Genomic DNA, 12,816 nt, shown 5'->3' with positions numbered 1-12,816 from the left:
ATAATAATAATATATAATTAATTATTAAATATTAAATATTAATTTCTATTTTATATTAAATTTATTATTATTTTTAATAAATATATTATTTCGAATATATTTAATTATTTATAATAAATTATTATTTTATTTATATTAATTAATTAATTAATTACAAAATAAAATAAATAACATATAACATTTTATTTTATTATAATTAATTTAATAAATGTATAAATAAAAATTAATTAATATATAAATTATTTTATATAAAATTATAATTAATTTAATTATTATTTAATTAATATATTATATATTTATAAATATTAATATATATATTACTTTTTTTATATTAAAATAAAATTAATTTACTTTTACTTCTATAATATAAATATATGTTATTTTCCTTAAAATATATTTTTTCAATAAATATAATTATAAATTAAATAAATATAATTATATAGCATGATAAATATCATATATATATTTTTATGCAATTAAAAATTGGTAAAAAATTATTTTAATTCAGAGAATATATAAAAAGATAACATTTTAATGCCATTTGATTATCATTTATTATATATATTTCATATATATATTTTTATGCAATTAAAAATTGGTAAAAAATTATTTTAATTCAGAGAATATATAAAAAGATAACATTTTAATGCCATTTGATTATCATTTATTATATATATTTTGTTTTTACTATAAAAATATATATGTAAGAAAAAACTGTTTCTTAATTTTAAATGTTAATATTTCATTGATTAATTATTTCCAGACAATATATTATTTAATCGTTTTATTTTGTAGGCCTTTACAAATATGAAATGTATCATTTACTATTATGTTTTGTGAATTAATTTTAATGTGTAACTTTAAATTATGAAAATTTTGAATATTTTTCTGAGATCATCTTATAAAAAAAAAACATATTCCCTAAAAAAGCATTTGATGTTATATCGCAAATATATATTTTTTCGTATATAACAAATAAAACAATAAGCATTTTCTTAATTTACAAATGTAATCATATATTCGTTTAAAATTACATAACCGTGATTGATGAAAAATTTTAAAAGAAAATTGAAAATATATGAAACATTTAGATCCTTTCATAAGATAAAAATATAATATAAGTATTTAAAAAGTTTCTTTTTATAGAATGATTTATTTCTTATACGTAAATTATATTAATTTCTTCATAATGTATTATAAAGAAAAAAATATTTTGTACTTTATGAAACATATTTAATACATATATTTTTTTTTTATTATATATTGTAATATATAAAACTTTAAGTGCATTTCCTTTGTAAAACAAGTAAATATTTACTTACCGGCATAATGAAAATAAAAATTTTTTTATGACATTAGACATAAAAATATACCTTGAAAATATATAAGAATATTTTATTTAGAAGTTTTGTTTTGTGCTGTTGGATAAAATATGAATAGATTATGTATCAATAATAATTAAAAATGGTTGTACAAAAATTGTATAAATGGAAAATATTGTGTTCAAGGTGGATACATTTTCAAAATGAATTACCATGTCCTAGCAAAAAATTGATATAACAATATGTTCACCTAGAAAAATCCATATTCTCTTTATTTTAAAGTGTATTATATGTTGTCCTTTACACTTTTTTAATACAAAATTTTTAAGATAATCAGTGGGTATATATATTAAGAATATTTTGAAATATTCCCAAATTCAAATTTTTTTTTAGTTATTCTGTTAACACATTATGATAAAAATTCTGTATATGGAGCAGTATTCATATCATTTTATATATATATATATATATATTTTAATTCATTACACATTTTTATTAATAAAAAGAAATATTGAGAAATAAAAAGTGTTATAATGAATACAATATAGCACCTTCATATTATGTATCCTTATAATAAAAAAATTTAGGATTTACCTAAGGATTTTTATATGCAATAGGACAAATGTATGGAACAAATTTTTTGCAACACAAATAATGATAGCACCTTTTTTTCATATAAAAAGGGAATCTTTTTAAAATAAAAAATAAATAATAATGTTAGTTTTAAATTTTGTTTTTTCTAATGTGAATTATGTCAAAGAAGAATTATATAAATTTGTTATTAGTTTATATATATTATTATTATACAAAATAAAATGAATATAAATTATACACACTTATATATTGAAGGAAACACCTGCAATGATAACGAGATACCTTATTTATAAAATACATTTTTTTTTGGATGTATACTTTCTTTATATGTTTCATATGTATGAAAACATATAACCTATTATAAATATAACAATATAGAGACGTGTTTCATGATGTTATAAGGTGTAAAAATATAAAAATAAAAATAAATAAAATGCATATTTCAATTGTAATTAAATATTCCATTGCATTATTTTATGATTCATATACAAATAAGACAATGTAAAATATGATAACAAAAAAGCAAATGTTCAAAATATGTTTTCAATATTTATAAAACTTTTATTATATAAAATATGCATGATTGAATCATCACGTTCTTATAGTGTTAATGAGTTATAAAAAAATACCTTTTTTTTTTCCTTCATGCATAAATAACATATATATTTTGTGAAAAAATCATTATAAATATATATAGATAAAAAATACATAATTACACTTCTTATATAATTTTTAATTATTATTGATGATACTATGTTATTATTTATAAGAATTGAAAAAATATTTCAAAATGATGTTGTATACCTATTCAAAAAAGAAAAAACGAATTACTTTTAAAAGATTATATGTTGATTCTTTCAATTTTAAAGTTTTATTGAACTGTACATGCGCATCCTTTTTTATTTAAAAAGAAGTAAAATTTATTCGTTTTTTTTAAGAACATATAACGAAATATTTTTTAATTTCTATTAAAATTATTAAATTCATTATATTTGAGAAAAATGTTTTTCAAAAATACATATCAAACTCAAATATATAGAATAATAAATTTATAAATGTATTACTTGAATATATACATTTATAAGAAGACAAAGAAATATATAATTATTTTTTAGTATATATTAAAAATATGAACAAATAAACAATTTATTTGATCATTCATAATATATAGACATTAAAATTATAAAAGGTAAAAACATTTCTTATAAAATTTCTACAAAATAAAAAAATAATTTAGATATGATTTGAATTTATTATATATATATATATAGAGAGAGAGAGAGCATAAATCATTAATTTGTTAAAAATATATCATTAAATTTTAAAATGAAGAAAAAAACGATGTAAATTTTTTCTTCCTTTTTAACATTTCACTTCTTAATGTATACTATTAATTCAAATTAATAGATTAGCACATGGATATTATATATATATTACATATAAAAGCAACTAATTAGATAAACGTTTCACATATTATGTTAATTACATTTTTATGATATGAAAAAAAAAAATATAAATTACGCACAACATATGTATATATATATATATATTATATAATATTTTTTTATATCTTTATAATCTCAAATTTTAAAAATTAAAAATATTTAAAGTAAAAGCATATTTTACATTATATTTATTTATCTATCCTCATGAGGACATATTCACTTGAATATATATAAAAAAAAAACACTTTATGTTTTTATATCCCTTTCACAATTGTTTCTCCAATGATAAATCATACGCATTATATTTTTAACATGAATTTGGACTTTATGAAAAAATGGCATATTCATGTAGTTCAATTTTATGTTCATTTTATATATAAACGATATAATAAAAACGTATTAAAAAAAATAATGCATATATTATTATATATTATATATGTATACCCCGACTTATTTTACTTAACATGCCTATTGGGGTACAATAAATTTTAAATGGGTAATCAATTATTAAATAATATATATTTTTTTTGTGATTTTCCTTTATTTTTTATTTCCAATTTTGAAAAATAGCACTTATAACGTACTGAAAAAAAATGGCAAAAAAGGAGTTCTTTTTATTATTGTATGAATTATTCCATTATAAAAAACTTTTTTCATGTGAATATATTATAAAATAATTAATACATGAGTAAAAGCAAAATAATAATACGTAAATATATTTATATGGTAAAAAAAAAAATATATATATATATTTATAAAATCAAATAATATTAAGATCCTAACAATTATAAAACATTTGAAATTTTTTTAAAAAATCTTCATAAAAAATTTAATAATATGTTAAAGAAAAAAAAATTTTTTTCTTCAGCATTTTTATTATTATATGTTATTTTCATTTTTTTTTAAAAGGAACGAATATTAAAGAGAAAAATATCTTTATAAAATATTAACTCCTCCCTATTTTTTTTTTTTTTTTCCCTTAAATTTATATTTGTATTAAAATTGAGCTCATATATAAAAAAATATTTTATGTTCGTTCATATATAATATATAAATAATTATTATTAAAAAATATATATAATATATATTTATACATAAAAAAAATATATTATATTATATATAATAATTTTAAAAAAAGGAATATATATATATATATATATATATATCAAATTGTAAATATATTATAAAAGAAAAAATAATATATTTATTTATATATAAAGGAAAGGATTATTTTATTATATATCAAAATTTATTATATATTTTATAAAATTTATATAATATAAATTTTATATAATAATAATATAAGATATATATATATATATATATATATATTTATAAAGGATAAGAAAAAATTAAATTTTTCATTATTCTTCTGATTAAATTTTGAGAAATATATATATTTAAAAGATATAAAAAAAATTAAATAAAATATATAAGAACAAAATTCTTACATTATTATATATATATATATATAATATATAGTATTATAAGATATTATTTCCAAAGAAAAAAAAAAAGAAAAATATATATTATAATTATTATATTATACATATTAAATAGAATTTTTGTTCCTTTTTTTTTTTTTTTATATCATAATTATTGTATTATATATATATATATATATATTTTTTTTTTTTTTTCATTTGCACTATACATTAGTTTATATTTCCAAGCTAAAGTAGATAATTATTTTATGTTATATAATATATATATATATATATTAGTGCGTAGAATATAATAAAATGAAAGAAAAAAATGAGAAAATAATGGATTACTTATCATGCCCACTTGATGATGTAGTCGATCGAGAAAAAAAAAGTGGGAAAAATAGTTTGTTAAAATCAAGTAGTACGAAGAAAAGTGATTATAAAAAAAGTAGTATATTTTCTAAAAAAAGAGATTCGCATAAAAAAGGATCAAGTTTTAGAGGAAGAAGATCTGGATTTATCAGTAGAAAATCAGGAAGTTTTAAAAAGCCATATTATAATAATAGATTAATAAACAAAACTTATAATAACTATAAAGGTAGAAATGTTCATAATGGAAGAGAATATTTTAAAGGCAGAAGTGGAAGTTTTGGTTCACGTGTCTTTGATAATCGTAAAGGATCATTTAAAAAAAGATTTACAAGTAATAGAAATAAAGCATCTGTAAAATCATTTAGAGGAAATGGTTCTAATAATAAAGGTAGAAAATCATTTAACAAAGCACCTACATCAAGAACAGTTGTAACTAAAAGATTAAATAATTATAAAACTGCTCCAGCTCCAATGAAAAAATTTAATAATTTAAATATTTCCTTGTTTCGTAAAAATAGAACATTCGCATTGAATACCAAGAGATCTAAACCTGTAGGAACCATTAAAAGTAATGTACCTAGAAAAAGAATTAAAAAAGGTTTAAAAAAAGGTATCTTGAAATCAAAAACTAGAAAAAGTACATCTGGATCAAAATTTAAACCTTTAAATAAATATTTTTTGTCTAAAATAAAAATTGTTACTTCATTAAATAAAATACCATCACCCCTAAAGGAACAAAAAAATACTGAAGTTAATCTTCCAGAGTCATTAAATAATACAACAGCAAAGAAAAATTAAACTATAGAGATAAAGTGTAGGAGAAGATGAAAATGAAGAAAAAATATAAAAATTAAAAAAAGAATATATTATAAAATAAGAAGATAAATAAATTATATATTTGTTTGCATGTAAAAAAAAAAAAAAAAAAAAAAAAAGTAAAATATTAAAAACGTGCCTGTGTTTAGTTGACACTATCTTGAAGTATTAATAAATTAAAAAAGAGAAAGTGCCATGGCAATTTTTAATTTTTATTATATTATATTATATTATATTATATTATATATATATGTGTGTATACTTATATATTCTTTATATAATATATATAATATATGTATACATTTTTTTAATCGAAATAATAATAAGAAATGTTTATTATAAGATTATAATATAAATGTTAAAACAGTCATTTTTATTTACATTCATATTAAATATAATAACATATTACTAAAAATATGGAGCTAAAATGTAGGCAGTATTTTATTAATTTATTTTTATAAACTTTTTTATTTTGATAAAAAAGACTAAAAACGATACACCAATAAACAATAAATTAAAAAAGTATAATAATAATAATTATTATTATTTATATACTTTTACATTATTGCAAATATTTAAAGGAATTAATGGATATTATTGCATATGTATACATATACGATTGAAATGAAAGAAGTGAATTACATAAGATTTAAAAAAAAAATAATAATAATGAAAGAATATTGTAAGTGATTATATATATATATATATATACTTGATCCTTTATATACCTAAATTTACCACACCTTTCTTAACATATTGATTATATTGATTTTTCATAAAAAAAGAGGAAAAGAAAAAATCGTTATTAATATATATATATATATATATTTTTTTTTTTTTTTTGAATATTGTATTCCTTCAATTTATATACATTTAGGACATCAAATTAAATAATCCATGATATGGTCTAAAATTATATCTAATTTTTTTTTTTTTTTTTTTTGTTATTTTTAATTTATATTTCAGAAATTTCAAAATAAAATATATATTCTACTTTATTAAAAAAAAAAAAAATCCATATTCTTTATTATTTAATATAATTTTTATAATCAATAGTTAAAGAAATTAATTGTTGTCATAGGAGGGGAAAAGATAAAGAAAATATTATATTAAAAAGAATTATGTAAATATGAATATATATAATGTTATGTCCATGTTATAGTCTTTGAATATTATATATATATATATATATATATTTTTTTTTTTTTTGTGTTTTTTTTCTGGTACTTAGCATAATGACTTTTAAAAATAAAGGAAATTATTTATTTACAGATTTGACTATATGTATATATGTAATTCGTTATTTCATTAATATTATATATATATATATATATATATGTATTTATTTATTTATATTTACTTATCACATTATTATTTTAATTTTTTTTTATTTTTATTTTTGAGGATGTTTTGAATTAACTACTCTTTTGAAAGGAACATTTTATTTATAAAAAAGTTCCCCCTTAATCCTTTTTAAATAAAAAAAAAAAATATATATATTTTTTTTTTTATTCATATATAATTTTGTAATGTTTATAATTGTAAAACGTAATTGTTTCGTTTCAATATTATGTGAAATAAAATAAAAATATAATAAAAATGTTTATTAAGTTTCTATTATATATTTGGATTAAGAATATAAAAAAAATGATTTTTTCTTATAAAACTGAAATATATAATTATATTTATATTTACAATATTGTATAAATAATTGTCTTTCTATCATTATATATTTTTTTTTGTTAAATATAAAAATGATGTTGTTATATATAGAAAAGTATCCAAATGAAAATATTAAATTATAAATGTATATATATATATATATATATATATAAGTTTAATATATTTTTTTTTTCATTTCTTTAATTAATATATAGTTATATAGAATAAAATATTAAGTTTCAAATATATATTTTTAAAATAAACATTGAAATGAGAAGACAACATATTTTTATATGCCCCATATTATTTATTTATATATAATAAATAATTCTATTTATATAGAAGACGGATATAAATTTGTATTTTTTTTTATTTTTATTATAAATATATACATTGAAAATAAAAAAAAAAATAAAAAAAAATGCATGTATTTTTTTATAAATATATATATAAAAAAAATGATATTGTAATATATTATATTATAATTCAATAATTATTATTATTTGTTTTTTTAAATCAATATTATATTTATATATATATATTCATTTTTTTTGTTCTTTATTTTTTTTTACATCCTTGAATAAATAATATACATAAAAAAAAATATATAATATTATATATATATATTATATAAATAATATGAATGAAGAGAGTTGATTCTTTTTCTTTTTCATATATTATTTTTTTTTATTTTCAGTGTTTTTTTAAAAAATATAATATAAAATACATGTTATGAAGAATTTTATAAAAAAAAAAAAAATATATATATATATATATATATTAAATATAAATAAAACAAATTTATAATATATTTTAAAATAAAAATCAAAATATATATAATAATATCTATATATATATATATTTAATATATGTATATATTATATTAACGTAGAAACGATGGGAGAAGATAATTAAAAATGAAGATAAGTTTTTTATTTAAGTTAGTTTGCATATATATTGTAATAATATTTTCATTTCAAGATGTAAGATGCTTAAAACCAAAAGAAATAGTAAGATGTTTTAATCCATTTGTTCGTACAAAAACGATAAAAAAGAAGGTCCAGCCGAATTTTTTAAAAAGGATTGCATTGAATTTAAAGATTCCACAAACAATTAATTTGATAAGAGGGAAATATAATTTATTACATGAGATATATGTAAATAAGAAGAAACATATTTTTAATGTAATTTATAAAGATATCATAACAAATAATAAGAAACGTTTTTTGAATATGTTAAATAACATAGTAAAAAAACAGCGTAGTATTAATATCCCATTATTTTTTAATAAAACTATGCATTCATTTCATTCCAATTTTATATATTATTATACATACTTTTATATATTAAGAACAAATTTTTATTTAAGGACGCTCAAAAAATTTCATAACGTTTTAATCGGCAAGTTTAAAATTAATATTTTAAATAAAGTTATTAAAAGTTTGTCTGCTTTTGATAATATGTTTTTATGGAACAGTGGAAGAATTTCAAAAAGTCTTAATAAATATATTTTAAAATGTGAAAGAAAATTAAATCGTGTTGCAGATGAATGTTTTTTAAATGACCCATTATGTAAAAATAATACATCAGTAAGAAGAAAAAAAAGAAGTTGGTTTTATAATAATGATAATTTTAATCCATATAACTATTCTAATGATCAAAATGAAACAAAAAAAGAAAAATTTTATGTATCAGCTTTTAAAGTATTACCCTTGTTTTTTTATAATGTATTCAATATAAATTTTTATATAAAAACTATCAAAAAAATTAGAAATTCAATTCATACGAATATTAGATTATATCTTCTAAAAGATTATATTAATGATCAAAATTCAATCAAAGCAATCTTCTATACATATAAAACTTTTTTTCAATTATCATTAGAAAAAAATATTGTTTCACTTTTTAGAGTATTTCAAGATAAAATGAGTATAGAACAAAAATTTGAAACCACTTTAATTAATAAAATGGAAAAACAACTCAAAATTAAATTACCAAATATAGGTATAACCAATATAACAAATCTTTCTGTTATTCTATTTAAACTTTTTGCAAACAAAATTACACAAGTTGTCTTTTATCTTATTCTAGTATATATAAAACAATTCTTGTATGCGAGAAGAAAATTCTTAAAAGATATTTATTCTTTCCCCTTTTATTAAACCAAAAATGAAATAAATAAAATATATATATATATATATATATATATTTATTTATTTATGTACTATATTTATATTTTTTTGTATATTTTATTTGAATATATCAACACCCACAATAAATTATTTATTTTTTGTATATTTATTTGTTATATATATATATATGTATGTATTTTTATTAACCTTTTTAAATTTTAATCCTAGTATAAATTTTTTTTTTTTATATAATTCTGATTATTTGATTATTATATATATATATATATATATTTTTTTTTATATGTTTACTTCCATTTTCATATTATTTTTATTATATTTTTTTATTTATTTGGAAAAAAATAAAAATATGTATATATAAAAAACCTTAAAAAAAAAAAGTTTTTTTTTTTTTTTTTTTTTTTTTTTAATTAAACAAAATTAGACAGTTTGAAATTTTTATTTATAAACTAAAAAACAAAAAAAATAAGAGAAGATTCTCTATCTTCATTTATATACAAATGTGTAAAATGTTAAATAAAAAAAATAAAAGGCACACCACAAAAAAAAAAAAAAAAAAAATATAAATTTTATATATATATATATATTATATATATATATATTATATATATGTGTGCCCATATATACATTAGTAGTATCCACCTTGAAATGTTGTTAAATTATACATGTGTATGTAAAGCCTTTTAATATATAATTCATTTATATTATTTCATATTTATATAATTTTTGTTATTATTGGAAAGAAAATAATAAGTATAAGAATTATAATTGTCACTGTTAAATAGAACATCCATTTAGATGTTTTTTTTTGTATATTTCTAGCTTCGATTAAATCTACATTTGCTTTTTCTGTAAAATATTGAGCATCATTAACATGATCATAAATATTATCAATAACTTCATCATTCATTTCTATTAATGCAGATAATTCTATTATTGTTTGATGTAAATCACATACACTTTTTTCTAATGTTTTTACATCTTTATATTTTGTTTCTACATCAGTTAATGCATTTTTTAAATCTTGATGACCTTGTAATTTCCACTTTACTAAATTTTGTGTATTTATATCATCATAATTTAAAAAACTACTAATATCTTCATCAGTATAATTAGGATACATAATTTTAATATGTCTAGTTATTTTATCTTTCATTCCATCATGATATATATTTTGTACATCTTGATACTTATGTAATGATTTCTTAAATATATTTATAAGATTATCATATATAGCTTTTTTTATATAAAAATTCTCTTTTGATCTTAAAACATATTTCTTTCTTAAATTACGTATATCAATTTTTATTATATTAATTAAATCATTTGTATCTTTTATAAATTTATTCAATTCTATACTTAATTCATTTTCTTGTTCTACAGTAATAGAAATATTTATTTTATTTTTTAAACATGATATTTCATCTACATTCTTTTGAATCTTTTTTATCTCCAATTTTATACTATCAACCTTATCTACATATATTCTTAAATCACTTTTATTTTCATTATCAATATTAATAACTGTTTCTTCATTTATATCAACTGCATTATCTATTATTTTGTCCTTTCTAAAAATAAACCATTGTATCATATTTTTTGCATTCACTTTATTTTTTTTTATCCCTAGGGATTTTAAGTGATCAAACAGGTCGATCATTCTTAACAACAAAAAAAAAATAAAATAAATAATATAATAATAAAAAAAAAAAAAAAAAAAAAAGAAAAGAAAAATAATGCATACAACAAAGGGTAATTATATAAAACAAATGAAGTACACACATACAAAAAAAAAAAAAAAAATTACATATATATATATTCAAATAATATAATAATAACAATGTTAAGGTTTTTTATATTTCATTTTATTGTTATATATATAATATAGAGACACATTTTGACCTTCATAATAACACAAGCATATATATATATATATATATATATATGTAATTATTAATTCTATTTATTTTATCTTTACAAATACATTTTGTTATATTATTCTTGCGCTGTCCCATATATTCAAATAACATATCTTTTATATTTATTTACATTTTTTCTTATCATCATATATATTCAAAAGTTATGACATATGTTATATTATATAACTACCTCTTTAATTTTTATAAGAATTGCGGCATTTTACATATACTTTATAAAACTAACATATATACATATAAATATATAAATACATATATATATTTGAATTATATACCGCTAATGTTTAAAAAGAAACAACAAAAAATTAATAAAGGAAAAAGTATGAATTAATATTTAAAATATATGAATTTATATGAATTTATATAAATTTATATGAATTAATTTGGAATAATATAAAAAATTAAAAAGAAGCGGTTTTAATTATTAAGTTAATTTAATACATAATTTATAAAATATACATAAATATAAATATAAATAAATAAATATGTATATATATATATATATATATATATATTAAAACATCATTTTATCAAATACATATAATATATATATAATATATTAAAATTTTTATAAAAGTTACTCATTTTTTAATAAAGTAATAAAATAAATTTTCCTTATCATTTTTCTTCTTCATTTAACCTGAATGTGAATATTTTTGGAACAGAAAAAATAATTTTTTGAATTTATTTAAAATATTATAATTTATTGGACACTAAAAGAATATAAATATGTATATACCTATATGAGTATATATATATATATATATTTAAAAGAATTACATGTGTAGATTTAAAGAAAGAATCTATACTTATTAATTATATATATAAGGCAACATTTGTTATTTAATTATATATATATATATATTTTTTCGAGGATTACCTTCTAAATGTTTTATATTTTATATCATATTAATTTAATATATATATATATGTGTTTTTTTCTTTTTTTTCTTTTAAAAATATATAAAAAAAAAAAATTTAAATAAATTGTCATTTTTTATTGGAAAATAAAAATTTCCCTTCGTCCATTTTGTTCCCTTTTTTTTTTTTTTTTTTTTTTTTTTTTTTTTTTATTTTATTTTTTTTATTTT

General features: G+C 15.7%; 3 protein-coding genes and 1 non-coding gene across 4 annotated transcripts, besides 1 other annotated feature; 2 read left to right on the top strand and 2 right to left on the bottom strand.

Moving 5' to 3' along the window:
• Window positions 1-787: a sequence feature (interrupted by gap~centromere).
• Window positions 788-3,484: 2,697 nt separating this feature from the next.
• On the bottom strand, window positions 3,485-4,255 carry PGSY75_0211000. Its single transcript, XR_001974506.1, has one exon. It is a non-coding gene (non-coding RNA).
• An 848-nt stretch (window positions 4,256-5,103) lies between these two features.
• PGSY75_0210900 (hypothetical protein) lies at window positions 5,104-5,958 on the top strand (the record flags this gene model as incomplete). Its single annotated transcript, XM_018783776.1, has 1 exon — window positions 5,104-5,958. One exon carries the CDS (start codon window positions 5,104-5,106, stop codon window positions 5,956-5,958), a length of 855 nt encoding a protein of 284 aa, XP_018643766.1.
• Window positions 5,959-8,555: 2,597 nt separating this feature from the next.
• Window positions 8,556-9,800, top strand: PGSY75_0210800 (hypothetical protein; the record flags this gene model as incomplete). Its single annotated transcript, XM_018783775.1, has 1 exon — window positions 8,556-9,800. One exon carries the CDS (start codon window positions 8,556-8,558, stop codon window positions 9,798-9,800), a length of 1,245 nt encoding a protein of 414 aa, XP_018643765.1.
• Window positions 9,801-10,503: 703 nt separating this feature from the next.
• Window positions 10,504-11,448, bottom strand: PGSY75_0210700 (syntaxin, Qa-SNARE family; the record flags this gene model as incomplete). The annotated part of the gene is made up of 1 exon (XM_018783774.1): window positions 10,504-11,448. One exon carries the CDS (start codon window positions 11,446-11,448, stop codon window positions 10,504-10,506), a length of 945 nt encoding a protein of 314 aa, XP_018643764.1.
• Window positions 11,449-12,816: the final 1,368 nt, after the last annotated feature.

The sequence above is a fragment of the Plasmodium gaboni genome, chromosome 2 (assembly GCF_001602025.1).
Source record: "Plasmodium gaboni strain SY75 chromosome 2, whole genome shotgun sequence".
NCBI lineage: Eukaryota > Apicomplexa > Aconoidasida > Haemosporida > Plasmodiidae > Plasmodium > Plasmodium gaboni.
The sequence above is the reverse complement of the archived record's forward strand: the minus strand, read 5'-3'. Positions and strand labels throughout refer to the sequence as shown.